This window comes from Oncorhynchus kisutch, linkage group LG11, assembly GCF_002021735.2.
Source record: "Oncorhynchus kisutch isolate 150728-3 linkage group LG11, Okis_V2, whole genome shotgun sequence".
NCBI lineage: Eukaryota > Metazoa > Chordata > Actinopteri > Salmoniformes > Salmonidae > Oncorhynchus > Oncorhynchus kisutch.
This window is the reverse complement of record NC_034184.2, coordinates 71772497-71786609: the sequence shown is the minus strand read 5'-3', so window position 1 is coordinate 71786609 and position 14113 is coordinate 71772497. Positions and strand designations below refer to the sequence as shown.

General features: G+C 43.1%; 1 protein-coding gene across 4 annotated transcripts in view; it reads left to right on the top strand.

Moving 5' to 3' along the window:
- LOC109899299 (5'-AMP-activated protein kinase subunit gamma-2) overlaps positions 1–5462 on the top strand; it is a 104430-nt gene extending 98968 nt beyond the window's left edge. For all 4 annotated transcript variants that reach the window (XM_031836260.1, XM_031836259.1, XM_031836261.1 and 1 more), the window contains one exon: positions 2515–5462. In XM_031836260.1, the coding sequence (XP_031692120.1) occupies positions 2515–3413 (899 nt within the window). In that variant the 3' untranslated portion in view covers positions 3414–5462. The remainder of the gene's footprint in view (positions 1–2514) is intronic.
- Positions 5463–14113: the final 8651 nt, after the last annotated feature.

Below are 14113 nucleotides of genomic sequence, written 5' to 3'. Positions count from 1 at the left end.
TGCACCTCAAATGTGTTAGTATTTGACTCATGTTCTTAACCCAGGTCTAGTCTGGGTTGTCTGAGGCGGTAGGCTGTGGAATGTGACTGTGGTTTCTCTCTGGCGTATTGGAACATGCTGGGGAAGGTACTGATGAGGGGGACCATGCTATATGGAATACATAGGGTTTGCTTGCTCACACATAATCAAGCTTGTGGTTAAGCGTGTGTCTGTTTTTGTGCTGTGTACAAATGTGTTCTAGCCTGAGTGAGAATGTTCCTTTAGTGTGTGTGTTTTCGTGCCAGTGTCATGAAGGCTGAGTGATGGCCGAGTAGCAGGCCCTACCATTTATCTCTCCATGCCCCACCCTCTCCTCTCTTTCTGTCTCTTCCCTGATGGATCGCTTTTCTACTACTTCTCCTCCCTGATGGATCGCTTTTCTGCTACTTCCCCCCCCCCCCCCCCCCCCCCCCTCATCTCTCATTCCCTCCTCTCCTCATCCCTCTTTCCCTCTCCTCATCCCTCTTTCCCTCTCCTCATCCCTCTTTCCCTCTCCTCATCCCTCTTTCTCTCATTTCCTCCATCCCTCTTTTCCTGCTCTCCTCCATCCCTCTTTCCCTCCAGCCCCAGCCTCTATCCATCAGAGAGACTCATCTCTACATGTCAACACATTCCCCCCTGCTACAACCATCCGGACATGGGTTCAAATAGTCATTTTCTTTAACTTGCCTGGCACACTTAATCAGATTGTCAAAACATTTCTGCCTTTACCCAGACTCTACACCTTGAGTTTGTTTAGCTGGTGTCTCATCGTTATGTTCATGTTAATATTTAAGCTAGTTTTATTTGGTCCTTGGTATTATTTGGAGAGCTGTATCAGTAAACATTGTGATTCATCTCAAATGGCAAGAAGTAACCTATGTTTCTGAGGTCTAGAATCTAACACAAAGCAGAATTCTCTCTCTACATACTTCTCCTATTAAGATCTGTATTTGAAGTCTGCCCACAGAGCTTTTCTGAGCAAACTTTGTCAGAAAAGCCACAACACCTGGACTTGTTTAATAAGAAATGCACATTTTCTATTGCAAAACATGACACAAATGTTCTGTTGCATCCCCTAATACACACAACCCCCTGTTTTCAGCCTGTCAGAGATGACGGAGTTGTGCAGGTGTTGTTTTGACTGCTGCCGCTCTGTATCTAGATGTCGAACACTGCATATTAATGATCTGCTTGGGGAAGTGTGGTTAATATTAACACGCCCAGTGTGTTGGGTTTAATGTTGAACTGTAAACTGGGTGGTTCGAGCCCAGAATGCTGATTGGCTGCCAGCCGTGGTATATGTAAGGGATAATCAACGAGGGGATATGCGTTCTATGGGAAAAAAATATGAATGACATAGGTGTGTTCCACGACGAGCTAGCGGAGTGGAACTGACCCACCACGGATTTGAATTATATTTGAGAGAATGTATAGAGCGCCAAGTTGTTTATCCCTTTTATACCATGGCTAAAATTGAACACATTTGCCGCTAGAAAGGTGTTAATTTGCCAAAAACGTTTTCAACATCCACTGAAGTAGTAGCTTGGAAGTTTACTAGATAGCTATAGGTAACAAGCAAACAGACAGACTTGCTAGTTTAGCTAACCAAACCATCTGTCCTAGCTTGCCATTATGAAAATACAATTCAACAAAGCCACTCATGTTTTCAATTTGACTTGCTTTCAAAAGAAGCTCAAGCGTAGATCATGTAAGAACTAACTATGGCCATTGAATTCTACCGTGTATAATACACTGTGCGTTATAGGGAGATGATTCACACTCTAGAATGCCGTTCAAGGCAAACAGAAACAAGTATTCAATATGCCATGGTATAACAGACCATATACCACAGGTATGACAAAACATGTATTTTTACGGCTCTAATTACATTAGTTCATAATAGAAATAAGGCACCATTGGTGTTTGTGGTATATGGCCATAATACCACATCTAAAGGCTGTATCCAGGCACTCCACATTGCACCGTGCATAAGAACAGCCCTTAACCGTGGTATATTGGCAATATAACACCCCCTCAGGCCTAATTGCTTAAGTATAATGTGTGTGTACATGGTATTCAACAGCAAGGCAAAACCTCACATCTCTGAGCTAAGAAGATTGCATGAGACATTTTAAAGAGGTACACACAGGGATGCCTCCAACAGTAGGTCTTTCCTGAGCTGCAGCAAAATTCTAAACACTAAGATTTTGATTTGGGTAGACATGATGAGAGCTCCCCACCAATTACGGCAAATAGATTTAGCCTCCTGCTTAATTGAGATTTATCTTATCTAATTGCATTACTCAGGGAACATCCATGTTTTAATTTAGCATGGGTATGCAGCTAACTACACTTAATGAGAGCAAAGAAAATAGATTTCCACTGCTAACTGGTCATGCACACATCTCTGAATGCATCTGCATAAGCATTGACAAGAGCCTCTAAGACACTTCCATGCTACCCCAATCATTCTCGCTCACTCTCTCTCTCCAGGTATCTACAGGAAGAACAGCCAACCACAACCAGAAGTAGAAGCAGAGGCACCACCAGCAACATTAGTAGAGGCAGAACCAGAGGTAGAGGTAGCAGCAGATACAGAACTACAGGAAGAGGCCGAAGCAGAGGCACCACTAGAGATGTTAGTAGAGGCAGAACCAGAGGTAGAGGTAACAGCAGATACAGAACCACAGGAAGAGGCCGAAGCAGAGGCACCACTAGAGATGTTAGTAGAGGCAGAACCAGAGGTAGAGGTAACAGCAGATACAGAACTACAGGAAGAGGCCGAAGCAGAGGCACCACTAGAGATGTTAGTAGAGGCAGAACCAGAGGTAGCAGCAGATACAGAACTACAGGAAGAGGCCGAAGCAGAGGCACCACTAGAGATGTTAGTAGAGGCAGAACCAGAGACTGAGGAACCACCAGAAACATTGGTAGAGACCGAGGTAGTGGTGGCTGAACCAGCAACTGAGGTAGAAGCTCTAGTGGAAGCTGAGGTAGAGGTGGTGGTGGAAGATGAAGCAGAGGTGGAAGGTAAGACTGAGACTGAGGTGGTGGTGGAAGTAGAAATCAAGACTGAGGTAGTGGAGGTTAAGGGTGAAACTGAGGCAGAGATGGAGGCTGAGGTGGAGGTTAAGGCTGAAACCAAGGCAGAGGAAGTAGAGGTTAAGTCTGAAGCTGGGGTGGTGATGGTAGAGTTGGTGGGGGTTAAGGCTGAAACCGAGGCTGAGGTGGGGATGACAGAGAATGAAGCAGAGGTGGTGGTGGAGATTAAGGCTGAAACCGAGACAGAGGCTGAGGTGGGGAATGCTGAGGCCGTGGCAGAGTCTGAGGCAGTAGTGAAGGTAGAGACTGAAGCTGGACCCAAGGATGCTGAGGAAGGAGAGGCAGAGTGACATCCATGGCCGTCGCTACAAGCCGTACGTGACTGACCTGCCATGACGCTGCTGTGAGAGGAAGTTGACTCAGGAAGAGGAGCGAGCTGAGAAAGAGGCTGGATCTAATTGTTGGGATGGATGGTTTAGTAGAAGTGTGACACTCCGGCTTACCAGGGCCCTAATGGGTAATTTTCTGTGATTGTGGAGATGGTCACATGGGTGACTTTCTCAGGCTGACCAACCAGGGATCACTTTACTATAACTGGGTTGTGCCTCCCTTTTCTCCAGATTGTGCACTATAACATCCCCGTCCTTTTACCTCTGGATCTTCCAGCATCACCTGTCCTGTGGGTCCAATTCAGAAACAACCCGTAGTCCCTATCCTCTAGGCACTTGTGTAGACTTGAAAGGAGTGGATGGGTGTGAGCAATGTGGCTAATATTCCACCTAGCCTATCAGAGAGAAAGGCGGAGCTACCACCATGTTGTCCTGTCTACACCAAGTGTCTACCTAGAGCAGTGGTTCTCAAACTTTTCTGAACCGGGGCGTACCTTGAGGTGAGACAAATTCTGTGGCTCACCTAAAATGTCCCTATTAATCGATTTTAGTGGAAATGACCCCCATTTCACCCAAACTGCTATTTTCTGTGACAAATGCTTTTCTTATAGATAAATAGGGTTCATTTGTGTGTATCCAAGAGTGCCTCGTGACTCCGTGCTAGAAATTTACAAAAATGTAGCTCTTTGGAAATAGGTCATTAGTTTTGAGGCGTTTTGGTTAGAGATTTGATTTTTTCTGCATTGTAAAGATGTAACCACCGATAAAGCTATGCTGCCCATATGTTTCTATGGCAGAGGCTGTGGAACAGCTAAGCTTAATCAGACTTGGCTGTGGAACAGCTAAGCTTAATCAGACTTGCCTGTGCTAGTGGTTCTCAGTCACAGGCAAAGTTTTTTTTAAATGATTCAAATGACTTTGCTTGCGATGCGCAACCCTCAGATGATACAAATGTTACAGCCTGAGTGCACCGGACTTGAAATGTTTGAGTGTTAATTTTTTATTTTTTTTAAATAATAAGATTAGGGAAAAGTTTCAAGTTCCTCAAGGCACACCGGTTGAAAACCACTGGCATAGAAGTTAGGGGCTAAGGATTGTTTCTGGACAGGATCATGGTCTCAACCATGAGCACACAAATGGTTTGAATATCAGTCTTTTAAGCTTATTTTTTGTTCCAGTGTACTTCTACATCTTTATCATGATTCTGTCTGCTCTCCTCCTTCAGGGAGTGTTGTTTTTAGCTTTATTTGCACAAGGTTTTGTGAACGTAACAGAGGCTCTCTGAAAACTATACCAATCCCCCCCCTGCTAGTTATGATGTCCCTTTGACAACGGGCTGTGCTCGCTGTCCTGTCTTTAACGTCATTGGTGCCTTTCGCCCCCACAAGTAGTCACACGTCATTGGCTGAGAGAGAGCTGGAGAATGTTCAAAAACGTGTTAAAACTGAATGTGAGCGTTTCCAAAACCAAAAACATGATATATCACACCTTGTGTTTATTTTGTTGATGTTGAGATCATTTTCTAGAATCAAAGTTTGTCTGTTATATTCCTGAAATGTTAATTTTGAAATGATGCTGTAAAGATAGATTCAAAGTTGTATTTATTAAATCGTATTTTCTCTGTGCTTAACTATTTTAGAGGGTGGAAGAGAATGAAAGTGAGGTGACGGTATGCTGACTTTGACTTTGTTGTTCAATGCTTTTCAAGGAGCAGCAGCTGCCTATATCCAACATTTCTCTTTACTTCTCCAGTTACTTGGAGGCATGCAAGATATCTTTTTTTTCTGTGTATACAATGCTGTAAAATAATGTTCTTCGTCATTTAGATTTTCTTTCCCTTGTGGATTAGGTTGTGGTGTATTGTTGATGGTCTCGATAAGGGGATTATCCATTGAAAATGGATAGAACTGGTTGAGTACGACAGTATAATGGTAATACATATTGTACTTTTCAGTTTTATTTTTTACTTTGCTGTTTGAAAAAGTAATAAAACGTACCGTTGAATCTTTTTATCTGGTGTGTATGATTGTGGTATTGACTTTTCGAAACGTAATGGCACCACATAGTTGCACAATGGTGCAAATGTCGCCTTGAACTAGGCTACACCACGTCTTACATCGGCTACGGAGAGCGAGGTCACACAGTAGACCGGAACAGCTGGTGCTTGCCTTGAAACGGGAATAGAAACCATTTGGCTCATTTGGTAGGCTCATGTCTCTGGGAAGCTCATGGCTGGGTTTCCCTTTGTAATCTGTGATAGTTTGCAAGCCCTGCCACATTCATTGAGCGTCAGAGCTGGCATAGTAGAATTCAAACTTAGTCCTGTATTGACGCTTTGCTTGTTTGATTGCTTGCCTGAGGTCGTGTCAGTGTCCGGATTTGTGTCCCGCTTCTTGAAAGCAACAGCTCTAGTCTTTAGCTCAGTACGGATGTTGTCTGTAATAGCTTCCATAGCTTCTGGTTGGGGTATGTACCTATGCTCACTGTGGGGGTGTCGTCGTCGATGCACTTATTAATGAAGCCAGAGACTGATGTGGTAAACTACTCTGTGTTATCTAATGAATCCTGGAACATATTCCAGTCTGAGCTAACATAACAGTCCTGTAGCTTACCGTCTGCTTCTTACTTCCGTATTGAGCACGTCACTGGTACTTCCTCTTTGTGTTTTTGCTTGTAAGAAGGAAGCAGGAGGATAGAGTTGTGGTCTGATTTGCCATATGGATGGCGAGGGAGGGCCTTGTATGCGTTTCTGTGTATGGATCAAAAGTCATCTACAGTTTTGTTGACTCTAGTTGCACAGGTGACATGCTGGTAAAAATGAGGTAAATCCAGCAAGATGCATATAAAACATTTATTGTTGATAGGATAGTCTCTCCAGTTTGTTCTCCAGTGATTGCACGTTCGCCTATAGAACCGCAGGCAATGGCGGATTATTTGCTCGCTGATGTAGTCTCGTCAGTAGTCTCGTCAGGATGCCGGCTCACCTGCCTCTTTCGTCTCTGACGCTTCTTCTTTCAAAACCTAGGGATTAGGGCCTGGTCCAAATTAAGCAGAATTTCCAGCGCTGCCGACTCATTGAAGTCAATATTTTGTGTCATAGGAGATGATGTCGGGGACATTATGTACCAAAGTTAAGAAAAAAAACAACACAAAATAGGAGAATTGGTCAGATAGCTGCCATCTACTGCAGCACCGTTTTGCACAAAGTGCCATTTTGCACAAGGCTGGCATAGCAGTCCTTCAGTTAAGAATGATTAAGCTGTCAAGTGCCGCTTGTTGCTTTGGAGCCACTCCGAGACAGTTAAGGCAGAAAATATGGGTATCACACGCCACACACGGTTTGAGCTTGTGCCAACCATGGCAAAAGGTCATTGGGAGTGTGTGTGTGACGCTGGAGCCAGGCTGTTGGATTAAAGTCCATAGGGAGAAGCGTGTTGATTCAGACTACACACTATTCAGCCAGTAGAGGGAGTGATAATGTCATTCCTGTCTGAGTTAATGTAGGCTGAATTTGAAAGACTTTTTGAAATACATATTACAAACATTACAAATCAAGGTTTCCAATCAGATCCTTTGTTTTTTATATGAAGCCAAGCCATTATATACTGAACAAAAATATAAACACAACATTCAACAATTTAAAAGATCTTACTGTGTTACAGTTCATAATAGGAAATCAGTCAATTGAAATCAATGAATTAGGCCCTAATCTATGGATTTCACATGACTGGGAATAATAGAAAATCTGTCAGTATTTGGTGTGACCACCATTTGCCTCATGCAGCGCAATACATCTCCTTCACATAGAGTTGATCAGACTGTTGATTGTGGCCTGTGGAATGTTATCACACTTTTCAATGGGTTTGTGAAGTTGCTGGATATTGACGGGAACTGGAACACGCTATCGTCCACGTTGATCCAGAACATCCTAATCATGCTCAATGGGTGACATGTCTGGTTTAGTATGCAGGTCATGGAAGAGCTGGGGCATTTTCAGCTTCAGAAATTGTGTATAGATCCTTACGACACGGGCTATGCATTATCATGCTGAAACATGAGGTGATAACGGTGGATGAGTGGCACGACAATAGGCCTCAATCTCGTTCACGGTATCTCTGTGCATTCAAATTGCCATCGATAAAATTAAATTGTGTTCGTTGTCCGTAGCTTATGCCTGCCAATACCATAACCCCACCGCCACCATGGGGCGCTCTGTTCAGCAAACCGCTCACTCACGTGAAGCCATACACATGGTCTGCGGTTGTGAGACCGGTTGGACGTGCTGCCAAATTCTCTAAAACAACATTGGAGACAGCTTATGGAAATGTATATTCAATTCTCTGGCTACAGCTCTGGTGGACATTCCTTCAGTCAGCATGCCAATTGCACTCTCCCCCAATATTTGAAACATCTGTGGCATTGTGTTGTGACAAAACTGCACATTTTAAAGTCATTTTCTCTGATGAATCCCCTTTCTGATTGTTTGAGGCATCCGGAATAAAACTTGTCCGGAGAAGACAAGGTGAGCGCTACCATCAGTCCTGTGTCATGCCAACAATAAATCATCCTGAGACTTTTATGTGTGGGGTTGCATCTCAGCCAAGGGAGTGGGCTCACTCACAATTTTGCCTAAGAACACAGCCATGAATGAAAAATGGTACCAACACATCCTCCGAGAGCAACTTCTCCCAACCATCCAGGAACAGTTTGGTGACTAACAATGCCTTTTCCAGCATGATGGAGCACCTTGCCATAAGGCTAAAGTGATAACTAAGTGGCTCGGGGAACAAAACATCGATATTTTGGGTCTATGGCCAGGAAACTCCCCAGACCTTAATCCCATTGAGAACTTGTGGTCAATCCTCAAGAGGCGGGTGGACAAACAAAACCCCACAAATTCTGACAAACTCCAAGCATTGATTATGCAATAATGGGCTGCCATCAGTCAGGATGTGGCCCAGAAGTTAATTGACAGCATGCCAGGGCGGATTGCAGAGGTCTTGAAAAAGAAGGGTCAACACTGCAAATATTGACTCTTTGCATCAACTTCATGTAATTGTCAATAAAAGGCTTTGACACTTGTGAAATTCTTGTAATTATACTTCAGTATTCCATAGTAACATCTGACAAAAATATCTAAAGACACTGAAGCAGCAAACTTTGTGGAAATTAATTTTTTGTGTCATTCTCAAAACTTTTGGCCACGACTGTATATGTGTTAATTAACCCTCTCGTTTCATATGCTGTCTGTCTTTTGTTTTCGTTTCCAGATATAGGTAAGAGTGACTGCTCAGTGCCGCAGTACAACATTCTCCTGGACGCTCCTCATGACGACATAGGAATCTCAACACAGAGCAGAAGCAGCTCAAGGAGAAGGAGAAAGGGCCCTGAACTAAGCTCAACAAAGAGGAGAAAATTGAATCTAAATCCTAGTGATCAAATCATAATCACAGCTGGATCATGTTCATCATGGCACACAATAAAACAATTTATTCAATTGTTTTATAACGTAAAATTGTAATGTAATTGAACTATTTCCAATTACTTGACGGAGGTCAAACAGTTACATGCTTGGCTAGATGTATTGCTTTAAAATGCTTGGAATCACCTCACCTAAGCCAAATAGACCTATCAAAAATGATCAATCACATTTCCTTCAAGTAATACCATATGGGACTTTGGCCCTAGGACCAGGTGTTTGGTAAATGATAAGCTCTCCCTTTGGAGAGGGTGTATACAGTATTTCAAAAATGGGCAATGGCGTGACTTGAGTTCAGTGACACAAATGTGGTGTACTGGGCTGCACTGTGTATTTGTAGCAGGTGGATGGGTGGAATGTTGTATTCAAAAACATGTTCTGGAAGTGCTCCAAAGGCACAATAGGTTCATCTCGCAATACTTTTGGCTCTAAGTAGATTTAGCTCTCAATACTGTAGGTTCAGTCCAAACTTTTTACATTACGAACATCTCTGATGCAGTGTAAATGTGGACCAACTTTCCTCTTGTTTTATGATTTGTTTGATTAGATGTTGAATGTCTTGTTTTTTTCTTCTTCACAGGATTAGGATGTTTGGTGTAAAGGTGTAATGCTGACCAGTAGTGTTCAGAGAGAGGGGAAAGATCACACTGCTACCGTTGAATGTACATTAACATGACATATACCTGTTTTTCTTGAACTGAATATTGCCAATATTGTAGTTCAAACACAAGGTGGCAATATAAACTCACTCTATGGAAGATTTATTTCACATTGTTGGAATGGTGATTCGTTCTTTACAAGTTCCAACCTCCCCATATGAGAAATTACAACAAAGGTTTATTGTATATAATAATAATATTGTATATGATAGAATATTGTCTACTCACAATCAAGACTGTGATAAGATGGCTTTCTCCTGAATTTGGATCCCAATTAAATATGAAATGGATTAAGCAATAATGCAATGAAATACTTTGAATAATCTAGTGTTTCAAGCCCTCTTCATTTTTGATCAGATAGAATGGTTACTAAAGACGATTTCAACATTGATATGTAATCGTGTTATTCTCTCTTTTTCGTTTGTTCGTTGTCTGATAGTGTACCATCTGTGTGGTGTTGGAGAAGTGGGTAAGGCTAGGAGAGTGGTCTGGAGAGCTGAACCTAGGTCAGTTGATAAAGGTCCTCACTTTTGAGTGTAAATAATGTTGTTTTGCTAGACCAGTCTTATTTTATTCATGTTTTAAAAATGGTCTTTTGACTGTCATTAGCAGGACGTATGTAATAAGCATGAATAATAACTGATATCAGATTATGCCATCTGACTTAACGGAAAACTTGATTTAATGTGTAACGTTAGCTAGCTAAAATGTAAGACACGGTTAGATTGCACACTGATGTACGCAACACGATAGAGATCTGTCATTTTATAAATTTGCTCTCATGACTTCTTGTGACATACACTACACTACCACACCAGTATTGTAGAACTAGTGCAGTGGAACTACAATGTTATGATGGTGGGTTCAAGTACAGTGTTACCACAGTTTGGTGCAATGTTACAGAGCACAGTCTCGGTACAAGTGATCCTGATTTAATTATCATAACATTAGCATTGTATCACACTAACAGTTTTATTTTTTATAGGCCGATAGGCCAAATGCTGAAGATGTGAAAACATATAGTCTTGCTTGACTGAAATCCAAAATGTTAGTAAGTAAGTAGTGTACAGTATATTAATTCAACCAGGACAAAAATATTCAACTCTGGTATTCCACTGGCCGACACATTGGATTTACACCCTATATAAAATGGATAGAGTACAATGTTAGATTAAAAATCAATTTCACAAAACCATTTTTTGCTCCTCTTTCCATCAGAAAAAAATCCCCACACCCACTCTAATCTGACCAGCTCCACCAGACATGTTGTGCAGATCTCAGATTCCCACGGCTGTGATATTGTGTTTCAGACTTGCAGTAGACACAGCCTTTTCACCTACAGCACCTGCTCCCTGAGAGAGAGAGAGAGAGAGCGAGAGCGCTCAGGTGTTTGAGCCAGGGCTTCAGTTGAGAAATCCCCCAGACACACCCTGTTAACAATGATGGGGATGAGCACCTGGCTGTGCCTGTTTGTGTCGGAAGTAGCACAAACTCTCTCTTTCCATCTCCCGTCCTTGAGAAACCCTATAGCATTCATGGAGGAAGTAAAATACAACAAAGAGTGAGGCAAGCCAGAGAACAGACAGACACAGGGCAAGAGAGGGAGGTAAAGAGAGGGAAAAAGTGAGGCAGAGGGGAAGAGATGGATTAGAAGCGAATACAGTGAGATGTTGAAATGAAAGAAGAGCGCAAAAAATAAATAGGCTGATGTGAAATGTGTCAATGAGATAAAGGAAATTGAAAGAAACAAGTTAGAAAAAGACAGATACAGAGAGAGGGAGAGAAAGACAGATTAAGCCATTTCAGTTGAGGATTGGGTATTTCCCACAGTTTGGAGCTGGAGTTGAGACTTGAAAAGCAGGGTTCGTGCTATGCTGAAGGACTCCCTTCACCTAATTAGGGAAGGCAGAAAAATAGTTCCTCCCAGGATATACGTTACCAGGCTCCACTCTACTAAGAGGACGGATAAAGTGATTTTCCCAATCCCTTCAGGATACAGGTTCACTCCGAGCCTCCGCCTCCGGCGCATTCCGACATACAAGTGACTTTCACCGTTCCCACAAAATTCCCATTTCAGGAACGCTCCCTTGAAGAATGTTTGGTATTCCTTGTAGTTTCAAGATTTTGCCTGCCTTTGAGTGGTTCAGCGCAATAGCATCACTTTACCACAAAGGTTGGTTTTGATATTGGAGTTGAAAGTTGTGATATTAGAGTAACTCTCTAAGGACTGGAACATTGACGTTTGAAATTTCCCCATGGGTATAGACCCTTTACTTCTCAGTTGGCATAGTTAGTACCCTTCTCCTCACTGTGTAGTGTATTACAGTACCATTGTGAACAGTTCATACTGAGAAGCTGTTTCATAACATAATGATCTATTAATTGTTGGTTGCATGTTGTGTACTCTCTCTGGGTTGACTCTCAGACAGTATACTGCAGTTGAGACTGACGGTATACTGCAGCTGACTGACGGTATACTGCAGTTGACTGACGGTATACTGCAGTTGACTCTGACAGCATCCTGCAGTTGACTCTCAGATGGTATACTGCAGTTGACTCTCAGACGGTATACCGCAGTTGACTCTCAGACGGTATACCGCAGTTGACTCTCAGACGGTATACTGCAGTTGACTCTCAGACGGTATACTGCAGTTGACTCTCAGACGGTATACTACAGTTGACTCTCAGATGGTATACTGCAGTTGACTCTCTGACATTATACTGCAGTTGACTCTCTGACGGTATACTGCAGTTGACTCAGACGGTATACTGCAGTTAACTCTGACGGTATGCCGCAGTTGACTCTGACAGTATGCCGCAGTTGACTTTGACGGTATACTGCAGTTGACTCTCTGATGGTATACTGCAGTTGACTCTCTGATGGTATACTGCAGTTGACTCTGACAGTATGCCGCAGTTGACTTTGACGGAATACTGCAGTTGACTCTCTGACGGCATACCGCAGTTGACTCTGATGGTATACCGCAGTTGACTCTCAGATGGTATACTGCAGTTGACCCTGACAGGATACTGCCTCTGGAATTCACGCACCCTAATTTATTTATTGTGCTAGATCACCTTTACTCCACACACAGAGACGTGTACAAAGCTCTCCCTCACCCTCCATTTGGCAAATCTGACCATAATTCTATCCTCCTGATTCCTGCTTACAAGCACAAATTTAAAGCAGGGTGCACAAGTGACTTGGTCTATAAAAAAGTGGTCAGATGGACTGTTTTCCTAGCACAGACTGGAATATGTTCAGGGATTATTCCGATGGCATTGAGGAGTACACCATCAGCCACTGGCTTGATAATAAGTGCATTAAGGACATCGTCCCCACAGTGACTGTACGTACATACCCCAACCAGAAGCCATGGATTACAGGCAACATTCGCACTAAGCTAAAGGTTAGAGCTGCCGCTTTCAAGGTGCGGGACTTTAACCTGGAAGCTTATAAGAAATCCTGCTATGCCCTCAGACAAACCATCAAACAGGCAAAGCGCCAATACAGGACTAAGATTGAATTGTACTACACCGGCGCCGATGCTTGTCAAATGTGGCAAAGCCTGAAAACTATTACAGACTACAAAGGGAAGCACAGCCGCAAGCTGCCCAGTAACACAAGCCTACCAGATGAACGAAATCACTTCTATGCTCGCTTCGAGGCAAGCAACACTGAGACATGCATGAGAGCATCAGATGTTCCGGACGACTGTGTGATCACACTCTTTGTACCCGACGTGAGTAAGACCTTTATATCAAATCAAATCAAATCAAATTTATTTATATAGCCCTTCGTACATCAGCTGATATCTCAAAGTGCTGTACAGAAACCCAGCCTAAAACCCAAAACAGCAAGCAATGCAGGTGTAGAAGCACGGGTCAACAGGTCAACATTCACAAGGCCAACATGCTTCAAGCAGATCATCATAGTTCCTGTGCCCAAGAGCACTAAGGTAACCTGCCTAAATGACTACAGATCCGTAGCACTCACGTCCGTAGCCATGAAGTACTTTGAAAGGCTGGTAATGGCTCACATTAACACCATTATCCCAGAAACCCTAGACCCACTCCAATTTGCATACTTCTCAAACAGATCAACAGATGATACAATCTCTATTGCACTCCACACTGCCCTTTCCCACCTGGACAAAAGGAACACCTACGTGAGAATGCTATTCATTTACTTACAGCTCAGCGTTCAACACCATAGTGCCCTCAAAGCTCATCACTAAGCTAAGGATCCTGGGACTAAACACCTCCCTCTGCAACTGGATCCTGGACTTCCTGACAGGCCGCCCCCAGGTGGTGAGGGTAGATAGCAACACATCTGCCACGCTGATCCTCAACACTGGAGCCCCTCAGGGGTGCGTGCTCAGTTCCCTCCTGTACTCCCTGTTCACCCACGACTGCATGACTCAAACACCATCATTAAGTTTGCAGATGACACAACAGTGGTAGGCCTGATCACCGACAACAATGAGACTTCCTATAGGGAGGAGATCAGAGACCTGGCCGGG